Source organism: Apium graveolens, chromosome 3 (genome assembly GCF_009905375.1).
Source record: "Apium graveolens cultivar Ventura chromosome 3, ASM990537v1, whole genome shotgun sequence".
In the NCBI taxonomy this organism is placed as follows: domain Eukaryota; kingdom Viridiplantae; phylum Streptophyta; class Magnoliopsida; order Apiales; family Apiaceae; genus Apium; species Apium graveolens.
In genome coordinates this window covers 82165817-82189962 of record NC_133649.1, presented here as the reverse complement: position 1 = coordinate 82189962, position 24146 = coordinate 82165817, and the positions used below count along the sequence as shown (strand labels likewise).

General features: G+C 34.4%; 1 protein-coding gene across 1 annotated transcript; it reads right to left on the bottom strand.

Annotated features, from left to right (window-relative positions):
- Positions 1 to 2511: 2511 nt before the first annotated feature.
- LOC141712508 (protein EARLY RESPONSIVE TO DEHYDRATION 15-like) lies at positions 2512 to 4546 on the bottom strand. The gene is made up of 3 exons (XM_074515479.1): positions 4412 to 4546; positions 3067 to 3447; positions 2512 to 2882 (listed from the first exon to the last, which is right to left on the bottom strand). Exons 2-3 carry the CDS (start codon positions 3407 to 3409, stop codon positions 2725 to 2727), a joined length of 501 nt encoding a protein of 166 aa, XP_074371580.1. The 5' UTR covers positions 3410 to 3447; positions 4412 to 4546; the 3' UTR covers positions 2512 to 2724.
- Between the last annotated feature and the right edge of the window lie 19600 nt (positions 4547 to 24146).

The window sequence follows — 24146 nt, the reverse complement described above, 5'->3', positions numbered from 1 at the left end:
CAAGGCTTCAAACCAGACATGAAGTTAAATACCTTATCATCCTCGGTCATGTTCTTGATATTGAGCAACAAACTATTGAACTCTTTCATATAATCTCGAATAGACCCACTCTGTTTCAGCGCCTTCAGATTCTCTCTTGCAACCCCAAACACATTAAGAAGTAGAAACTGATCTTTCAACTCTTACTTAAGTGTTTCTCATGTTGTAATCGTCACCCTCCCAGCGCTTTCATCTTCCATTGGAGTGCGCCGCCAAAACTTTGCATCCTCCACTAGATACATACTTATGATGGTGACTTGTTCCTCAACACTTGTATGGGAAGCCTTGAAATATTGATCCATATCCCACAGAAAATTCTCTAACTTCTTGGGAGTACGACTTTCACTAAATGCCTTTGGTTCCGGAATTTTCAGTTTAGAATGGCTCTCTGCGCCACTCAAGGAAGTTATGGCCACAACCCTCTTCAAGACAGTAATTTCCTCCCTCATGCTTTGCAACTGATCATTCATACTCTCTAAATGATGTCGTCGCTGTTGCAAATAGATCATTAAATTTGCCATCATTTATAGCCATATGCCCAATAACCATCTCCTTGAATTCATTCAATTCTTCTCTAAGAACTTGAATCTGATTCACTAAACATATCTTATCACTTGACAACGAAACACCAACAAATTCCTCAAGCCTTGCCAGTCCCTCATTTGTAGAATTCCCATTAACCATCGTGTTACTAAATTCCCAAACCCTCATTTGTAGAATTCCCATTAACCATCGTGTTACTAAATTCTCAAACTTATAAACGCAACTCTGATATCAGTTGTTACATGCGTATTCTTTTTTTTTCTTCGAGTCTCCTGTGCGGCCTGTTCTCGTGCCTTCTGTTACCCAGCAACCCCGTCTGCACACACAGCCTCGTCTGCACCAGCACCATAAGAACAACAGCATTCCCCACATAAGTCTAAATATATAGCATATACGGCCAAACTCAACCTTTATATTATTAACCTTTATATTATTACCTCAATAAATAAAAAGGACACAAGAGTTGTGGAAGGAGTTCATAATGCTATTACTCCCCCAAGTTTCATCTCTCAAGCAATCTACTCACAATACACTTAATTTTTTTCCCAAATAAGTATTTCCCACACTATTGCCTATATTTATACTATACAAGCAATATATTTCATATACCATACCTGTTTAAATCTGAATGCCTGACATATATAGAGTCCCGTCACGAATATAAACTCTAAGACAGTTTATAAAACGGTCTCTCATGCCTTGCAACTGCTCTCTTGAGTGCCTGACACTTGTGCCCATCTTATATTTACCAATTTCCCTTATCATCCAACTGTTATGACTCATCAAAATCGTCAATAATTGTCGCCAGGTGATTTGCTACCCACACAATAATTGTTGCTAAGACTGTCGCCAAGATTGTCGTCAACAGACACAGCAGATTCACTGCCCTTGGTCGCGCCAGCTGTCGCCGAGTAAAGAGTCGTCATGCCACATCACCTTGACTGTCGCTGAGCAGCGTTTCTCCCGACTCAAGCCCGGCCAAGAATCTTACAGTAGCCATCCCAGTTGTAGAATTTGATTAGGATGGGATAATAATGTTTGGAGTGTCACTGTCTTACACTTCAGCTCAAGCTTTACACTGCCAAGTAAAATTTTAGAGAATAATACTTCCTTTGTCACTTTTGTTTATGGCTTCAATCAGATGGAAGCAAAGCGAGGGTTGTGGTCTGATTTGTTGAGATTTTTTTTCACAATTGATTCTCCTTGGACAGACGTGAGGGTCTATAATCCTATTTCGTCATTGGAGGAAAAATCTGGAGGTTTGGGTAATTGGAAAACGGGCATGACTGATTTTCGTGACTGCATCTTGGAGTTGAGTTTAGTGGATTTAAGAAGTACCAGTGAATTTTATTCTTGGTGAAATAAAAATTACCGATTTACCCGAAATTAGATGGAATTCTTGTGAATGAGCACTAGTCGGAGTGTTTTCCAAATGTAGTTGGTATATTTCTTCTCCGTAGGCTTTCTGATTACAGTCCTGGAATGTGGATAGTGGGGTACAATTGCCGAATCGTAAAAAGCCGTTCCAATATTTTGAATTTCTATCGTTTCTCCCAGATTTCTTAAGTGAAGTAAATCAACTTGGCAACCCTTGGGTATATCTTTACCAAGGATTTAAAGAACATAGAAAGGGCTTTAGTTGATTTAAATTACAGATCGGGCAGGGTTGATAATAGAGTAAGCGATGCAAAAAATGCTCTGCATCTTTTCCAGAGCTCTATTATCTTACCCCATTCTGAAGCTGATTTTATTAGAGAGAAGCAACTGATAGCATCATTTGAAGAAGCTTTTAATCTTCAAGAAAGCTTACCTACCACTCAGAAGTGTAGCAACACGAGAGAAGCTTTAAATGTTGAAAAAAGGTATCGACACTCAGAAGTGTAAACGGGCGCTTTAAGGAGATCGAACAATGTAGACAGTAGTCAAGGATAAAGTAGCAAGATGACTTCTTTGTTCATTAAAGTTTTTTCTTTTTACATGAGCTCGAAATTTTTAAGTAGTTAACTAGGGTAGACGATATCTGAATAACAGGCTAGTCTAGATACAGGAGGACCTTGGCCCTATACACAAATTACGGGAAACAATAGACTACTTGGTTGATATTAAACTGAGCTCAGGTCAAGAGATGCGGGCATTCAGATTTCAGCGGGGCTGCTGGATGCGGCGGCCACTGTTTTTTGGGCTTACCAACTTGGCTGGCTTCTCCCAATACCTGGCAGTCTCCACTGTAGACTTGGGTGATCTTTCCTGGTAGGAATTCACCATGCTCAGGCTCCTCATCAGTCCTGCATGATCAGTACCTGATCTCAACCAAGAAAAAAGATTTAAATCAGCACAGGTTACAATTTTCGAGTTTTGACACTACCTTATCAGGAAAGATCATTTTTGGAATTTCAAAGCACTGAATGTACGTCGAATTCAATAATTAACACTGTTAAACATGCAGATCGTACAGACCAGGTTATAAAATTTAAGTTGTCATACCAATTGCAGGCATTCCATTTTGAGCATACAGGGATGACTTGTTCCCTGCTTCAGATAGTTGGATAAATTGCTCATATTGTGCTTCCATGGTCATCAATTCTTCGTCAGCACCAAGATCAATGCTATCAGGAAGTAGGTCAACAATATCAGCCATGTCATCTTGATTATTGCCATAAAAATCATCAGCCTGTTGCTGACTGACCCAGTAGTCATGAAACCATGTTGAAGTTGTCACCAGCTGCCACCATTCTGGTGAGAAGTCCTCTACTTGGCGAACTGCAGCTGGAACAAAGAGTGGTGCATTTGGATTTAATGAAGACCGTCCTCCAGAGACTAATGCCATCTTGATGAGTTCTCAACTCTGCTTACCAGTGATATACCCTGAAAAGCACAAAAATAAAGGTTATAAGAATCTCTAGACTATAAACTCAGGAAAAATTCATTCAATACCAAACAGTGTTGTGATTTCCAGTGTAACTCCATTAAAAAAAGTTAATAAAAAAGAAATACAAAGTTTTAAAGAATTAATGGCCAACAGGCAATGTTCAACTTGGTGGTACTGAAAAACTTTTAAATTGCCATACAATCAACTAATTTAACCCTATATCATATACATACTACTTCCACCCACAAAACTAAAATATGATAATCATGATCATTACTGTCCAGGTACAATTTTTCCAGTTTAACCAATGAACATACTATGTACAAGTGTATAACCTCTCTACACTCCACAATTAATTCGAACCCCGAACTCAAAATTATCAAGTACGATCTTACAGATTACAATCATCAGCAAAAAAAACTTTCTAGGCTGTAAAAACAAAGATTCAACAAGCCATAAATTGTTAACTAATTACAAATCAATGTTACTATCAGACGATCAAACAGTCCAAGCAACCCAAAAATTCAGTCAAACCACAAAATAACACATCAATTAATAGGATCATCTTTCTCAGCAATAGATCTGATAATCTAATTACATATAACCAGTAGCAACAGAATAGTAAGCTAAATGAGAAAATTCACAATACACATAAGCTTAAAAAAGATAGATCAAATGAAGTAAATTCACCATCACATAAATAAAATTTTATAAAATCGCAATATGAAAATATCATTAGTTCGTCAACAGGTCACAAAATAAAGTTAATTCAACATAAAACATCTACTTATCACATCTAAATACAGTCATATATCAAGTCAAACACTCCAATTTAATAAAATTCATCAATACTAAAATTTAAAATCGATTAAAAACACTTACGGTTCTATCGTATCAACTGTCACTTATTTCTAATTTAATCAAATACGATATTTAAAGAATAAATGAAATTTGAAGTACCTTAACGAAGAAGATGGAGAGAAAAATATCTAAACAAGTCGTGGAAAAGGCTTTTGTTACGGACCGCTCACAAAGCCAAGCGTTATCATCGTATTTATAGTGTCTGAAAAGCCATCCGAGCCTGTAGGTTCGGACAAAACGAACCAGCGAGCCAATTGATTGAAGTGCTGACCTGTAAACAGTTTTTGACTGGGTGTAGCAGGTCAGTTGCCGGTTTTGAATTAATACCGTGTACAGGTGTAGTATAGCGAGTTGTGACTTCGATACTTTGGTGGGACCATTTGAACATAAAGTCATTTTGATAGGACTGAAGTCAAGTACAGCTAGGATGATTTTAGTGAAGGAATGGACGGTGAGGATTTGATGGATTGGAGTCTTTGTTAGTGTTGTTATGGATGGTGGGACCAGGTAGGCCTGCTCGTCCGGTGATCACATGGTTCGTCATGCCGGTATGCTTTTTCTCTTTTATTTTATGGATGTACTATTATACTCTCTCCCTCTCTGGATGATTATCCGTTTGCAAACGTGTAACTTTTACGATTCTTCTCCTGAAAAAATATACGTCACTTTTCAATTATTATTATTTATGGGACAGTATCCGGTACATATTTTAAAATGAACAGAAAGTATAATTTTATAACTTTTTTTAATAAAAAGAATTCTGAATAAAAATAAAATGTTTAAATTTTTATTCAGAAAAATAAATTTTTTTAAAAATATTAAAAAATTATATTTTCTTTTCATCTTAAAATACGTGTCAGACACTTTTTCAGAAACGATAATAATTGGGAGGGATGGGATGAGTATTTAGTACCGATTAAATCATGTATAACTGCAGCGACTAATTTAACCCTGGATTTGTAACCTTAGAAGGTTTTGTATGAAAAAAGTGAAACTTAAATTCTATGTAAGATAATCTATTGGATTTTGGTTTAAGATAGGAGAAAATTCAATAAAAGAATTTTATTCGTAATTTTCTAACAATCCAGTAAAGCAGCACATTTAAATTATAATTTTTGATAGCCCTACGTCCGGTAACAGTGATAACTCTATTTCATGACGAGAATAAGAATCAATGGATAGATCTAATGTGTATGGAATGAATTTAAAAAATAATCAAAAAATGGGATAGATCTAGAAGTGTATAGAATGTCTGTAGTGAAAATTGTTAAAAAAAATATTATTACATTAGAGAAACTAGTTCTATAGCCCGTGCAATGCACGGCCATGTTCTCTAATACGTGAATTGATGTTATTTTGATTGTAATTATCGACGATATATTCATGTTGTTTTATGATGAATCGATTAACTAAATATCTCTCTTTATGAAATTGAGATCGATGTCGTGCTTAACGTGTTTTTTCTCAAAATGAATTAAATATGCGGCAATGAAATCGAAATATACGATCAAAATATTATACAAATGATAGCACACATATCTCATGAAAATAATTATAATGAATGAAATATTGCGAAGTTAATTAAAGAGTTATTATATTTGTTTACATGGTACAATTAGTGATACAAAATACAATGAATATGAGGTAATTCTTACTTTCCATATTAGAAAATGTAATGATTGTACATGAAAGCCGACATATTAAATATAATATTGTACAATTGATAATATAAATACATTTTTCAATATACATCAATTTTAATGGTTAATATATTAATAGATAGGTCAGTAATCAATGGTTATAGAAACTGAAAAAAGGACTACATCGGTTGAACTACCGTCAAAAATCGATAATTTATCGTAATGCTAAATCAAAATATTTCGAACAAATTTTTATATTCTTTTTAAAATATATAAGTAATATAATTATATTTGAGATGTGTAAAATTGCATTTGTACGTCCATACTAAGTTATAACATTATTTTGTGTGCATTATTTATTAAAATAATAAGAGTCTTAATCATCTTTACGTATCTCTCTTCTTCTTCCCTTATCTTTTCAGTTTCTATTCGGCCGCCGTCTGATTTCTTTATTTAAAATCGTCATTCTTCACCAACTCAATGTTGAGTATATATCTTCTTCCTTTTCTTCTATTCATAGCCTCAAATTGTGTGTTTGATTCGTCAAATTTTGACCGGAAAATTGCTGATTTTGATCGAAAATGGCAAAAATGTTGTATGCTCTGATTTTGCTCTATAATATTGTTTGGTTGCCTTCTAGCAATTTATCGGCGAAATTATCGATTTCTACAACAGTGCAGTAATCTTATAACTCTTTTACTTATACCTCTGAAAAAACTTTAAATTGGTTAATATAAGAAAAATGATTCACCTTACCATTGTAAAATATTAATGTAACCGTAATGAACTTGATATTTTAATATTTTATTATATATATTCAAAATCTTCAAATCAGTCTTAGTTTATATTCGATTTCGCCATATAATAAGAATCTCAACTTTATTATAAACCCCCTCATAACCCACTATTTTATTCATATACAAAGAGAATATCTATTATATTTTTTGGGTTTAATACTTGATAAACTAACATTGTCATTTTCAGATTAGCTAACATAATAAACTTATTTACTGAAAATAAATTTATTTTATATAAAGTCTTCAAAAAAATAAGAATTTTGTATATAAACATGCAAATTTTATTAAATTTTAGATATCTAATTATAGGTTATTAATATTCAATTATAAATGGTAACATATATAAAATTATTAATAATAATGAGATAATTATAATTAATATATGTTATTAAATATGGAAATTATTTATATTTATTAATAAGGAGTAATAATGACCTAAGTGTAATTAATATATGGTATTAAATTTGACAATTATTTGTATTTATTATTGAGGGGTAAATTAGTAATTTGGAATAAATTGTCTCACCTAACCCTCTACTTGCTCTATTATATATATATAATAGATTTGGAGAGTTTCATTTACTCCATTCTCTATGGCCGCCTCCATCTCTTGTCTTTGTTTTTTTTCAAGTTAATCGAGGAAATTTCATTGGTTTTTACAGTAAAAAGTCTCAACTCTCTTAATTTATTCTATTATTTTCGTTAATCTATCTTCAAAGAAACCTAATTTTTTATATATGTGTGCCTCCTCTTTGGAGTGTTTGTCTGGTCTCTTGTATTGGGGTATTTTGTTATACTTGGGTTTATTCGATGTTAAATTTGTTGAATGATAGAATTGATATTCTTGGCAATTTGTAAAGCCTACATCGAATCTAGGACGGTGGTTATTATTACAAGAGTTCACCTTTCACAATCAAAAATTGTTCATCTTTTGGGGGTTTACACTTTCGGCATGTTTATAGCTTGTATTCAGTATGTAAATAGTTGGGATGTTTCTCCTACAACCTCAATTTATGCGATTGGAATTTCTGAATATTGGGCTAATAACGATTTTATATGATAAGGTCAATTGTGATCTTGTTATTTTCAGGGATATTGGTGAAGTTTGGTTCGCTTAGTATGTCTTTTATTCCATTTTTAGCTTCATAAATTTTTAAATTTTGTATGTTAAACGATCAAGAAACAAATCTGTTAATGTATTATATGTTACTTAGAGTTATACTAGACAATATTTCGATTGCATTAACTCTTAGTTTATTCAATATATAGATATATTAAGATTGTGATTCAAAATTACGAGAAAATATTTTTTAATTATTTTATCACCGGATCAGAGTCAATGAAAAAAAAATAAACGTTTTAACTTTTATGAAGTTTTGAGATGACCGGAAAAACCACTAAACCAAAATTTGATATAAAATGACAATATGTGGGTGAGGATTGTACGAACCTCGTTAAAAGTAAAATGAAAGTTTGGTTTCATTGAAGGGACAGTTGTAACGTCCCAAATCCGGGGTCTAAGGATTTGGTCGTCACTATGAAATCTCAATATTAAACAACATGTTTAATCATAAACAATCACCAACAATTGTTCAACAATTAAAATATAATACATGTGACCCCAAACCAAACCAAGATCTTTTTAGGTAATAATGCTAGAATAAGATTTCAAAATTCCATAAATAAATTATTTCTTTTAAAACTCTTTTTCAGCAATATCAAAATTCAAAACTTAAACACTAGTATAACTTCGAAAAGAAGTACATTAGGCCAAACTATTCGATAAAATAACAATATTATATACACACACACATAAATATAACTTACTTTATTTTTCACATAACCTGAACCAACCATCTTTATAACGCATCTTTTCTCGACTTTTTCCGAACAACGAGGCTTAACATCGTCGGTCTACCTTTTAGTAGAAGGCTACATTTAAAACAGATAAGCACGAGTGAAATAATGCTCAACAAGTATATTAAAACTAAAATTTGATAGTTATACAAATAAAGGTTAATCCTGCTATTGAACAGAAATATATATATAACAATAAATTTCTTTGAGATGAAGAAACGGTTAAGGAATTTAATATTTAATTCCTTAACAAAGTCAAAACCATTAGGGAGATTTTGCAATACTTTTTCGTAAAACTTTTAATATTTGAGCAACAAAGATTTGAAGCATAATTTAAATCTCGATGAAAATAAAAAACTCGTAAACAATATTCGTAATAATATCTGAAGAGCAAGAAATAAACAACAATATCTGAACAATTAAAAGCTATCATAAGCTTAAACTATAAACAACAGTTTTTAGATTGTAATCCTCATTTGACGGGCGTATTATCACAACTGATCAGTTCGTGTGATAGCAGAGATCATGATTCGTAGAAATATGTCCAACAACAACGAGTACTCAAATAGAAGGCAACAGACTGGTCTATGGCAAAGGGTATCATGAATATGTCATACAATACATAGCCCTCGCTGGACCGCTGTCACGGCCTCTTACGCTTTCATCCAATCAAAAAAATTCTTAAAAGAGACGAATCAATCGATATCCTTATAAAACAACTATGCATTTCATATAGTCTGAAGTAATCACAACAACTGATGGTGAGATAACTAGAATGATTAGTTATTTCTGATCACACAATAAAGATCCACTGTGTAGAGTATAATTGGATAGTATAATTATTCACTATCTATAAAAAAATCAAATTTATTTTGTAATAGAACAATTACTAGAATAGCATGATTTCAATAATTCAATGATTATTCATTTATAATGTCTCACAAAACCTTTATAATATAATTTCAATTTTCGAGTATGTAAACATTCATCCATTCTAAATTTAGAATAGGAAAGTTGTACTTGCATAATCAAAATTAATCATTTTAATATATAAAATATTTTAGTATTCTAGAAGTAGAATATGGGAATAATAATTGTCTTTGGTCCTTGGCATTTACGTATGCTAAAAATAACACAGACATTTCATTATTCTGCCATCTTTTATCCCAGTAATTCTCTGATCTACTACTTCTACGGTTTCTGCAAGTCTGATACCCAATACTATTCAACTTCATTCTTGGTTCATATGTATAGTTCTTATTATCTCGAATGACCCGCATCTAATTAAGAGAAACCACTTTATTCGTCTAAATGATAATTACTCAACGAACTGCTTGTTTAAAATTCAATCGTCTACCCAAATGATAACACATTTATACAGAGTAATTATGGAAATCAAATAATCATACCACTATCAACAGTTGATCACATAAAGGCATATTGCGTGTGGGCACATTAGGCATGTAACACGCAATTCAGTTCGTGAAAAGATTCAATTTGATAAGTTTAAAACTAAAATAGGGTCAAAAAATGTCTCTTCCGGTAAAATATTTAACTCAGAAGGGTTTGTAAACCAAACGACATTTTGTTATAAAATAAATTATGTCTCAAAATTCTTTTTATTGAAAGTATAATAATTTTATGAGTCTAGACACGTTCGTTTGGTCAAATATGATAAACGGTCTAATTGTTATCGAATTATTAAGTATGCTAGTCGGAAAAATTTTGAGTTTGGAAATTGTTGAAAAAGAATTTTAAAAAGAGACTGAAACATATAGTCATGGAATTTGGAATTCTTATTTCTAGCATTATAACCTAAAATATCTTGATTTAGTTTGGGGTTAGAAATTATATATTTTAGTTGTTGAGTAGTTGTTGGTGATTGTTTGTGATTAAGTAGGTCTTATTCTCTTGAGTTTTTCACGTGACTACCAAATCCCTTGACTAGATTTGGGGGCGTTGCAATAGTTACCAAACTGACGAATTCAGAAAAACTTGTGGATTTGATGACAATACATTCTGATGGTATTATGGATTATCAAAACTTTTGATTCTTCTGTAAGATCCACTATTGGAGAGTATGATTATGCTCAATCATTATGAAATAACCTCAAAAATAATTATTGTGTCATTGTAAAATCAACCTTAGGCAATTGTAAATAATGTAATACTGAAATTTTGACAATTTGATTTTGGTAGTTTGTCAACAACTTGGGATGAATTAAAATGCCTATGTGAAAGTTTCACACAAACTACATCAGTTGTCAATAGTATTGTCAGATAAATTAATTATGTTCGCCGTAATTATTGATGATATATTTATGTGTTACCTAATGCATAAAATTTTATTAATTTATGCATCTGAGCACGAGTGATTGAGGTATGTTTGCAATGGTGCATTCGCAGGAAATAATAAATTATGTTAGTATAAATTTTTTGCCATTTAATAATTAAATGGTATTTGTAATATGTTAATACTTAGAAAGTAAAATAAATACAAGTGATTATGTGTGTCTGATGTATATCAATCACTCTAAATATAAAATAATTAATAATTTTTTTAATTATTTAATGTGTTTATGTGTTATAAATGTGATGGACGAGTCATACTACATTGGCAATTGACGTTAGTACTGTAAGTTTACTCACTAAATGACATATGATACTCTCCGTCCCAGGTGGAAGTATATGATATATGTGTATAAATAGTTTTATTTTTATTTTTATTTCATATTATATAATATAATATTTGGCCAATTCATTGTGTTGGAGGACGATGTTAAATTGATGAAAAATAAGAATATATGAGTATGTATCCATGTATGTATGTGTGTAAGTGTATATGTGTGTGTGTGTATTTATGTGTATACATGCATGCATGTATGTATGTATGTATGTATGTATGTATGTATGTTTGTATGTATATATTTATGTATGCATGTATTAATTTATATATCTATATATTTATTGTATGTATGCACATATTAATTATACAATAATTAATAAATTTTAATAAATGAATGATGAGGTGAAATAAATATTATATAGATATTAATGTAGGGATATAAACATCATATTAATTAAATTCCTCATCAAATGCATGTATGTATGTATTTATTATATGTATGTATGTATTAATTTAAATAAGAATATATGAGTACTGCTCCAATTATATGCTACGGAACACATACACAACGGTATCCAAGGCATGTATTGCAAAAAGTCAAATTATACCTGGTTTACAATGGTTAGTTTATCGAGCTTATCCCTTTTGATTTTTCCCCATTTCTCTGCGGTTAACACATTTTCTACTATCAATCTCCTCTCCCCTAGATATGGGTATGTTTTCTTATGCATATCTATATGTATATGTTTATTTACACAAAGAACTCATGCATTGAACTCATTTCCCATCATGCCAGAAAATAAACTCCTTGCGGTTGATTATATCTTTAGGCAATGTATATGTTTTAATGGATGTTCGCATCCCATACAAGGGAGACAAGGAATTTATCCTTTGTCCCAAAAATTTTGTCGAATTAAGCTTATTGAATTAAGCTTGTAGCTGAGAACTACCCACTCTAATGCCATCGGAAGGTTCTGGATCTAGTTTTGGAGTTGTATATATAGGTGTGTTTATAGGTTGTGTTCATGTAATGGAGATCCCAAACCTTTCAGGGCATCCTTTGAGCCTGTCGGACCCGTGGATATGTCACTGCTTGTGGCGGTTCACTCTTGATTTGTGGCGATTCTCTCTCTCTCTCTGAATATCAGCCACTTCATCACTCAAAGTTTCTTTCCAAGTTAGTACAACCTTTACTTGCAAGTTCTTGATTTCCACTTGTCTGCATTTTTTACGGTTCTTCATTTCTTGTTATACATTTTGATTTCTGGGTTTATGTTATTTTGATCTATTCTTGTATATCTGCTTCAATTTCACTTTTTTGTATAGATTCGAGGTGATATATGACACTTTACTAATTGATAAATATTTGCATGATTCCTCTTTACGTTTATTTGTAAGATGACCGTTATTAGTATGCTCTTATTTTTCATTATTATGCATTTTCTTTATGATTCTTGCCATGTTTTATTGGTTTTGTTATCGTGTTCTTAAGCTTTTTATTATCTTGGTATGTTAGATATATTTGATAATGTCATGACTAATGTGATTTATGTTTAGTTTACATATCTTACTTAAACAGGACAAATCAGTACTTAACTGAAATCAGCACTTATACTAAAGTCAGAACTTAAGTCATCAATACTTAAGATTCAGAAGATATTTATCAGAAGATAATATCAGGACTTAAAGGAAACGTTCAGATAAGGAAGGCAGCTGATTCACAGGAAGAGAAGATTGAGACAAACATAAGAAGAGATATGCATGAAGAAGGAATTCTATGAAGAATAGAATAATTGGAAGAAAAGATATCTAATTGATATATTTTAGGAAGCAGAATTATATTCAATATCAATTAGTGATTATCTTGTAACTGTGTAGTATATAAACACAGACATAGGGTTTACACTAGAAGTGTTATCACAATCGAGAAGATTATTCATTGTAACCTTAGCAGCTCTCGTGATATCTGTTCATCAATGAGAGAGGTAGGTTCCATACTGTAACAGAGTTTATTGTTTTGAATAAAGTTTGTTTTCTATTACTTGAGTTATTAAAGTTCGATTTGATTGTGCTATACAATGTATTCACCCCCTCTACAGTGTGTGTGTGACCTAACAAGTGGTATCAGAGCCTATCTGTTAACACACAAACAGTTTAAGATCCAAACACAATCATGTCTGAAGCAGAAACTCCAACCAAGCCCACCAAAACTGAAGAACAACCAAAGACACAAATCCATAGTCGATATGAGACTATTAGAGTTCCCATATTAAAACCGTCTGAATATCCTATATGGAAGGTGAGGATGACTATGTTTCTGGAAGCTACAGATCCAGAATATCTTGACAGAATCAAGGAAGGACCTCACAATCCAACAAAGCTCGCTATTGCAGTTGCAGGTGACGCAGCAAAGTCTGTACCAAAGGAGAAGAGTGATTATACTGCTAAAGATATCGCTTTGATTGCAAAGGATGCTAAGGTACGACACTTACTGCATAGTGCCATTGATAATGTAATGTCAAACAGGGTAATAAACTGCAAGACTGCAAAGGAGATATGGGATGCCTTGGAAACAAGGTGCCAGGGAACTGATTCGATCAAGAAGAACAGGAAGACAATACTCACTCAAGAGTATGAACACTTTGACTCAAAGGCTAATGAGTCATTGACTGATTTATATGATAGATTTTTCAAACTCTTGAATGATTTGTCACTGGTTGATAAGGAGTACGATCTTGAAGATTCAAACCTAAAATTCCTGTTGGCTCTTCCTAAAAGCTGGGATTTGAAGGCAACAACAGTAAGAGACAACTATAATCTTGATGAAACAACTCTTGATGAAATTTATGGAATGCTCAAGACTCATGAACTTGAGATGGAACAAAGAAGCAAGAGGAAAGGAGGAAAGTCAAGGACAATTACTCTTAAGGCTGAAGAAGAATCCCCCAAGGCAGCTACCTCAAGGAAAGATAAGGGTAAAGCTCTCTTCACAAAGTCTGATACTGAGTCATCAAGTTCTGAAAGTGATGATGACTCAGAAAATGAAAGCTTGCCTGAGACGAATGCTGATGAAGAGATGATGAAGCTGTGTGCTCTTATGGTGAAAGGAATCACAAAGATTGCATACAGGAAGTTCAGGAAGGGAAAGAAGTTTTCCTGGAAAGGCGCAAGTTCTGATAAGAAGAATTTCAGAAAATCTGAGGGCAGAGGAGGAAAGTCTGACAGAGGAGATTATACAAATGTCAAATGCTACAACTGTGGTGAGAAAGGCCACATATCACCTGATTGCAAGAAAGTGAAGAGTGACAAAGGCAAGGCTCTTGTCACAAAGAAGAAAAGCTGGATAGACACCTCAGATTCTGAAAGTGAGGAGAACTATGCCTTGATGGCAAATGCTGATATGGCAAATACTGAAAGCAGTACTGAAGCTGCTGAATTAAAGGTACCTCAAACTACTTATGCCTTTCATACTGATGATATTAATGAGTAGATAAGATATCTTAAAACCATGTTCATTAGCTATAGAGACCAAACTTTAACATGTGAAAGATTAACTTCTGAAAATCTTGCTTGTAAAAAAAGGAATGATTATTTAGAAAAAGAGTTAGTCATGTTCCATCAAACTCAGAAAGATAGAGATGATGCTTTCTATGTTAGGGATGAAGTACTTAAAATGAATGAATCTCTAAAAGCTGAGTTAGAAAAGGAAAGAGAGATTATCAAGACTTGGACTAACTCTGGCAGAACAACTCAGAATTTGTTAAGTAGTGAAAACTGGAAAGAGGGCTTAGGTTATGGAGATGATAAGAATGATAAAGGAACTGCAGATATTAAGCCTATAGTTGTTAAACAAAAGCCAAAGTTAAAACTTGTTAAGTTTGTAGCTGTAAAGTCTGATACTGAGAAATCAGAAGTTAAAAAGGAATTAACTTCTGACAAACTAAAACAGGAAAAGACAAGTAAAGTAAACGTAGGCTTAATGATAAAGAAGCAGCTTAATCATAAGCTGAAAGATGTTAAGAATGCAAACAAGGTAAAATCACCTAGGAAAAATAGGAATGGAAAGGAAGGTGTGAATAAAAGCAATGATTATAAGCCTGTTGCTGATGCTCCTAGAAAAATGTGTCATAACTGTGGAAGTTCTAACCATCCGGCTTCTTTTTGCAGGAAGAATAAGAACATAAACTCCTTACCTTCAAAGTCAGGAGTTAAGAGTCAGTCTGTTAGATATAAGCCACAAAATCCTTGTTTTCATTGTGGTAGTTTATGGCATTCCATTTATACTTGTAAGGAATATCATAGTTTGTACTATGATTACTATCAAATAAAACCTTTTTTAAAGAAAGTTACCATTGTTCCTTCTAATGTAAGTTCTGATACAAAGTCTGATAGTGTAAATTCTGATAAGAAAAATGTTAACATAAACTCTGATGCTAAATCCGCTGCAAATGTTAACAGACTTAATAAGGCCAAAGGATCCAAGCATGTCTGGGTCCTTAAAACTAATCATTAGTGGTCTTTGTGATTGCAGGGCAACATGAAAACATCCTAGTTCTGGACAGTGGATGTTCAGGATATATGACTGGAAATAAAGCCCTGCAATCAGACTTTGTGGAGAAGGCTAGCCCAAGTGTTTCTTATGGAGATGGCAATATTGGAAAAACATTGGGATATGGCAATATCAATCTTGGGAATGTCATCATTAAAGAAGTAGCTCTGGTCTCAGGACTTAAACACAATCTGCTGAGTGTCAGTCAAATCTGTGACAGAGGTTATCATATGGATTTCTTTGAAGAACACTGTGAAGTAGTAAGTAAATCTACAGGCAAAGTTGTTCTGCAAGGATACATGCGTGGTAACATTTATGAAGCCAAGCTTTCAACAAGTACTGATGGTTCTGCAATCTGTCTGATGAGTAGAGCATCAATCGAAGAAAGCTGGAGTTGGCACAAGAAACTCTCTCATTTAAATTTCAACAATATAAATGAGTTGGTAAGGAAAGAACTTGTGAGAGGACTGCCAAAGTCAGTATTTGCTCCTGATGGCCTTTGTGATTCTTGTCAGAAGGCTAAACAAAAGAAATCCTCATTCAAGAGCAAGACTGAATCATCAATTCTTGAGCCTTATCACTTACTGCATGTTGATCTATTTGGTCCAGTAAATGTCATGTCTATTGCAAAGAAGAAATATGCTATGGTCATAGTGGATGAGTTCACCAGATACACATGGGTGTATTTCTTGCACACAAAAAGTGAAACTCCATCTATCTTGATTGATCATGTCAGGCAACTGGATAAATTGGTCAAAGATTCTGTGAAGATAATAAGGAGTGATAATAACACTGAGTTCAAGAATTTGATAATGGAAGAGTTCTGCAAAAACCATGGAATCAAGCATGAATTCTCTGCTCCTGGAACTCCACAGCAAAATGGAGTTGTTGAAAGAAAGAATAGAACTCTTATTGAAGCTGCACGGACAATGCTTGATGAAGCAAAGCTTCCAACCTAGTTCTGGGCTGAAGCTGTGCAGACTGCTTGTTTTACTCAGAATGCAACACTAATTAACAAGCATGGAAAGACACCATATGAGATGGTGAAGAAAAAGAAGCCAAATCTGAAGTATTTTCACGTGTTTGGATGCAAGTGTTTTGTTCTTAAGACTCACCCTGAACTGCTGTCCAAATTTGATCTAAAAGCTGATGAAGGAATTTTTGTTGGGTATCCACTTTCCACAAAAGCCTTCAGAGTCTATAACTTGAGAACAAGAGTGGTCATAAAATCTATCAATGTCTCCTTTGATGATAAGAAGGTTACTGGGCTTGAAGACTTCAATGATCATGAGCAGCTGAGATTTGAAAATAAAGACTTAAATTATGATACTGAAAATCCTGACAGTCTAAATTCTGATACTGCAAACTCTGATGGATTAAGCTCTGATGTTATTGAAACTGTGGTAACTACGCCAAAGAAAAATGCACCTGTGCAGGGGGAGCATACTGAAGATACAACCACATCTCAAGAAGCATCAGAACAGACAACCGGCTCTTCAAGTTCTGACTCGTCAAGTTCTGATAAACCAAGTTCTAATAGTTCTGAAAATCTAAATTATGAAGAATCCAACACAGAGAGCATAGTTTCAGGGGGAGCATCAGAAAATGTTAATGAAGACAGCATGGATCATGGGGGAGCATCCAGTTCTAGAGAAAACCTTCCATCTGCAAGGAAGTGGACTAAATCACATACATCTGATTTGATAATTGGAAATCCTGATGCAGGTGTCAGAACTAGAACAGCTACTTCATGTGAATGTCTTTACAATTCTTTTCTTTCTCAGACCGAGCCAAAAAAAGTGGAAGAAGCTCTTCAAGATGCTGATTGGGTGCAAGCAATGCAGGAAGACTTAAATGAATTTGAAAGAAACAAAGTCTGGACCCTAGTGCCAAGACCAAAGAACAGATCTATTGTTGGTACAAAGTGGGTTTTCAGAAACAAAACTGATAGTGATGGCATAATTACAAGGAATAAGGCAAGGTTGGTTGCAAAAGGATATTCTCAACAGGAGGGAATTGATTATGATGAAACAATTGCACCAGTTGCTAGATTGGAAGCCATAAGGATATTTTTGGCTTATGCTGCTCACAAAAAGTTTATTGTCTTTCAAATGGATGTGAAAAGTGCTTTTCTCAATGGAGAATTGGAGGAAGAAGTATATGTTGAACAACCTCCAGGCTTTGTAGATTCCAAATATCCAGATTATGTCTACAGGCTTGATAAAGCACTTTATGGACTTAAGCAAGCTCCAAGAGCATGGTATGAGACTTTAGCTCAGTTTCTTCTGGAAAGTGGATTTAACAGAGGAACAATAGACAAAACACTGTTCTACCTCAACCATGGAAAGGACTTACTTCTGGTCCAGATTTATGTTGACGATATCATTTTTGGTTCTACAAATGACAGAATTTGCAAGAAGTTTGCCAAACTGATGCAGTCAAGATATCAAATGAGTATGTTGGGGGAACTAAGCTATTTTATGGGCCTTCAAGTCAAGAAGAATGAAGAAGGCACTTTTATCTGTCAAACTAAGTACACCAGAAATTTGCTGTAGAAATTTGGAATGCAAGATTGTTCAAGTGCATCCACTCCCATGGCCACTGCAACAAAACTGGATAAGGATACTGGTAAATCAGTAGATATTACTGATTATAGAGGTATGATTGGCTCTCTACTCAATCCAACTGCAAGTAGACCTGATATCATGTATGCTACCTGTTTTTGTGCAAGATTTCAAGCAGATCCAAGAGAACCTCACTTAACAGCTGTGAAAAGGATTAACAAATATCTTAAGGGAACAGCTGATCTGGGATTGTGGTATCCCAGAGAATCAGATTTTAAACTAATAGGTTACTCAGATGCAGATTTTGCAGGTTGTAAAATTGACAGGAAAAGCACAAGTGGAAGCTACCAATTTCTTAGAGGCAGATTGGTTTCTTGGTTTAGCAAGAAACAAAAGTCTATTTCCACATCAACTGTAGAAGCAGAGTACATTGCTGCAGGAAGCTGTTGTGCACAGATTCTTTGGATGAAGAATCAGTTACTGGATTATGGGTTAACATATTTTAAAATCCCTATTTACTGTGATAATCAAAGTGCTATTGCTATGACAGGTAATCCAGTTTAACACTCAATGACAAAGCACATCAGCATTAGGTACCACTTCATAAGGGAACATGTGGATGATGGTACAGTGGAATTGCACTTTGTTCCAACAGATCAACACCTAGCAGATATCTTCACAAAACCACTGTGTGAAGCTACTTTTACAAGATTGGTAAATGAATTTGGAATGGTTTCAGGTTCCTTCTCTAAATCTACTTAGTTTTTGTTCTGATGTATCAGACTTTATGATCAGTATTTACAGATATTACTTTCCTTGTGTATTCTGTGCTTACTTGAAAATTGCTTAAGTACTGATTGTTGTCTGATGTGAATTTCTAAACTCTGATAATGATATGTCTGTTTCTGTGACTATTCAATCCTATGAGGATAACTGTGCTACATGCAGACCTAGTAGTCTTCAATATACTAGAGATCCCATGTTAGAAGTAATTATTTCTGTGGAAATCTATTGACACAAGCAAATTCTGATATTGAGCTTAGTTGAGTTTACTTTGTCTATCTTATTATTAAGTCAAAAACTAGAATAATGCTTCTCATCTGTTAAGTTCTGATGCTAGTAAATCTGTTGAATGTACTAAGTGCTGATAAACTTCTCTTATCAAAAGAAAAGGGAAAAGAAAAAGAAATAAAAATCAGGTACTCCTTTGAGATCTAGAGTAAAAATGTGGAAGGGACGACCCAAGTGCATTGCTGGTATTAAGTAATATGCATCAGAAAAGCAAATAAATATTTTTCTTGGTGACTTTTCACACTCTATGATTACTGGAGAAATACTCTGATAATAGCATAAATTCTGATAAGCAGTCGTGACTCACTTACACTGAGAAGCCACTGCAAAATGGAATTTAAAAAGATGCATAAAATTTGCACAAGACAGTTGAGGTGGACTCATGCATGAACTCATTCAATAGTAGGCTTCAGAATAACGACAGATTTTAAGTAAAGTTTTAGTTATGCCTTATTTCTAAGATGTACTGAAGTGAGTCAGACTTTACTCTTTGTTTAATATTTAGCTTAATGCACACACTAACACTCCATATGAATGATGAAAATTTCTGTGGTGATCCATGTTGTTGTAGATGAACAGTTTATGTGTCAGATTGCATAAATTCTGAGGACAGGTTCTGTTGAACGTTCTGATGATTAAGTTCTGAAGAATTGATATCAGAATTTGGGTGAAGAATTACGGAAATAGGCATTCATTTTTCAAGTTAAGAAATCATGTTCTGATGACTGTTAAGTTCTAATTTAAGTCTAAGTTCTGATATTAAATTCTGATCCTTTACTTGACTTATTTGTGGTTACAATTTGAAACAGTCTCCTTTTCAATCAGAATATGTTTGGGTAGAATATTAACAGTCAATCTAATTAGGGTTAGTAGAACACGTACATGCATAGTAACTTTTACTTGTTTCTTGTGCGCATTAAACCCTGTCTTACACTTCCAATGACTGTTTTTCGTCTTCCCAGTCTAGGGAGACGGGGTAGAATTATTTCTACCTGTCCGCATTAAATTATCCATGCGTCTCCTGGCATTCTATTGCCTATATAAACAAACACCTCCTTCCAGCTAAACATTATTCCCTTGCTCAAACACTTACTCTCTTTTCCCTCATATACACAACATCATGGTTAACTACAATATGTTTTTAAACTATGAGACCTTCAACATGGAGTTAAGCCATGAGGGATGGCAGCAGAAATGGCACGTGACTGTCATTCCTGATGAGATTTGGGACTCGGTTCCCCAGGAGGCTCTCACACACCTCATGTTCTTTTACATGGACTATCATCGCCATCTGGAGCGATTGGAGGAGGAAAGGCTGGAAGCTCTCCGCCAGCAAGAGCGAATCATCAGACTCGCTATTCTTTTTGTAGAGAGTAGGAAGAAGAAATAACTTATTTTCTTCTTCCTGTTTTTCTTCATCGTCAGCTTTGCCCTGCTTCTTGAGCTAGGACTAAGGCTGTTGATGTTAGGATTAGAAGCTTAGGACAGTCTTGTAATTCTATGATGTAATTTCAATTTCATGAATGTATTCTCTTAATATATTAATAAAATTTCTTATTTTTGCAAGATTATGTCTCTGAGATGTTTGCACATTTAAATGCACTGTTAAATCCTGATATATCCATGTTCTGATGATCATTTTAATCATTGATTTAAATTAAGTTCCGACTTTAAAATATCAGTACTTGTTTACTTGATTGATTTTGGTCATTCTCACACTTGAAATTTATTTTCAGAATATTAGTTTTGCAGTGAAAATAATTGAATAAGTGGGAACAATTTAAATTTTGAATTAAAACCGTCTTACCTCAATTAATGGGTTTACTGGGTAAGTGAAACGGGTTTTCCTTGAAAACCTGCATGTGATAAGTCATGATTACTGTTTTCCCGTGCCCATTAACTATTCATTATTGCTGCATGTTTGACAGGTGTCCAACGGTTATATTTTTTTTACCAAGTATAAGTAAGAGAGAGAGAAGATTATACAATCTTTTATTTACTTTTACACTTTATCTCTCTTTCTTTGCTTTTACTCTCTCTCATCTCCTGACGTTGGTTTTTCATACAGACATTTTATCAAACACCTAACAGGCACTCTTAATTTTCGATTTTTCTCATGGCACCTAAGGATTTGATCATTGATGGAGCTAAGTTCGTTCCAAATAACTATGCTGCAATTCTCTATCATGATGAAGCTCCGTCTGAGTTGCATTTTGTGCAAGATCTTCTTGCACACAGTGAAATTGGGTATGCATTGACCCAGCCTTCAGTCTTTTCAAGCCAACAAGTTCTGACGTTTTGGCGGACTGGGCATTTTGATAATGGTGGTGCAACTGGTACTCCCAGTATTGTTTTTGAAGTGGATGATTCTGAACATGTGGTAACTCCTGGTACAATTCACAAGGCCTTACATTTACCAGAAGGCTGTGCTTTTTCAACACCGGAGGAATCAGCTCTACAAGAGTTAATGGACAGTTTGGGGTATGAAAAGAGTTTGGCTAAGCTTGGACAGTTGAAACGGACACATATCAGAAAGGAATGGAGCTTCTTCTTCGACTGCATCACTAAAGCCTTCGGGAATAAGTGTTCAAACTTTGATGCCATTCCAATAATGAGTCAGCACATCGGGTATGCTATTATTAACCAAACTCATTTTGATTTTACAAGTGTTGTGATAGGTTTCATAGGGGATAGGATGACAGAAGATAGAAATGTAGTTTACTTTCCTAGATTCTGTCAGCTTATATATACCTTTTGCTGTACTGATGCCCCTCAACAAGCCAGTTCTTTATATCCACCCTATAAAATTACAAAACGAGCCTTTAATGACTTGGTAAATGCTGACCTTAAGAAAAAGGTGGTTAGACCTTTACAGATTCCTCAATCTGTAAAACAGATCTTGGTAAATGCTGATCCTGAAACCTATAGATCTGTTTATCCTAATGTACAACCCACCACCACATCCCAAACACCACAACAACCATCAGAACATACCACTCATACATCTATACCTCAACCCTCCCTCAGAACATATCTCAAATCATATCTCACAACTTCACAGACAGCTCAACATTCATCCTCAGCACCTACTGTGAAGCCTTCATCTTCCAAGCCCAAGAGGACAAAGACTGTTCCTCAAACACCACAGAAAAGAAGGAGGATTGTTCTGAGAGATGAGTCTGATAGTGAGGAACAGGTTTCTGCATCAGAACCAGTTGTTAAAGAAGCTGAGAAAGTTTCTTCTCAGAAGGATTCTGGAATTGGGGGATCTAAGCTTATCAAAAGGCTTAGACGAATGACTTCTGCTGAACCTCCCAAGGAATCTCCACCTTCAAAGAGATACAAGAAACAGAGAGCTAAAAGGCCAGCTTCAGATGATGAGGAAGCATCAGCTAAGGAAGGAGATCAGGAATCTCTGATCTCAAAAGAACCAGAATTTGCTGAAGCTACTACATCTCCTTCTTCATTATCCCCACCTCAGGAAGCTACTACAGACAAGGCAAACACACCATCTGTGTCTCATGTAAATGAAACTGTATCTCCTGTAGACCCAGGCACAAGTGCTGAAATTGATATTCAAAACCTGGTTGTGCCTGAGGTTCTCTACTTAGAAGCTCCAACAACAATTAATCCATCAACAACACCTGTTACTGATGCTACTCAAACTCCAGAATTGTCTACTACACCTTCTCTGCATCTAGATGTTGATGATCAGACTATAGGTGAACATCAGGATATGGCTGTTGATCAGAACTTGGACACAGATCAGCACTTAGATGATGATGCTGAAGCCTCGATTGCTTCTCATACTGTTGTTTTATCAGAAGATGCTGATTCTGTAAGTTCTGATGCTGCAAATGCTAATGATACTGGTGATGCTGCTCCAAATGCAGATGCTGATGCAGCTGGTCCTTCAGGACATGCACCTCCACAAACTGTTTCTAAATCTGAACTAGTCAAGAAGTTTGTACGAGGAGAGGCGCCAGTACCTTGGAGTGAAACTCCTAGAGGACAGGAGTGGACTAAGGAATGGAACTCAGTTACCTTTGTTCCATCTGAAAAGATTCTTGCTGAGCACTTGGCAAAAGCTGATGAAATGTTAATTAATGATTATTTCAAGACACAGCTTCGAGTCACTGCATTGAGTACTAGACATCTGCAAGGTCTCCATTCAACAACTTGTTAGGAATATGTGTATTAGTTTGATGATAAGTTAAACAAAACACTTAGGTAGAAATCTAGTGTTTGTAGCCTCAACGGATAAGACCATTTTGGCTATCCGTTGAAGGAGTAGCTTTACTTAGAAATAAGTTTAGTATTGTAGCACATTTCATTCTCTGTATTTAAGTTGTAATTCTTAGATGTTGTGGGAAATTATCAGTCATGTTGACTACTAGTGGATATGCAAATAGGAGGGCTAATTGTAAATATTTCATGCCTTGTAATTTTGTATAAGTGAAGTAGTATCAACTGATATTAAAGGCCTTCAACGGATGAGAAACAAAGCTTCAACGGATGTCTCTAAAGCTTCAACGGATAAAATCCATCAACGGATGAGTGCTTCAACGGATAAAGCTTCAACTGCTAATGCATCAACGGATAAAGCTTCAACGGATAAAGCTTCAACGGATAAAGTTATCAACGGATGAAAGCTTCAACAGATGCTTAGTTCAATAGCAGTTGATAGTGACAATTCATAAGCTGACAGAGGCACATGGGTTGACAGAGAC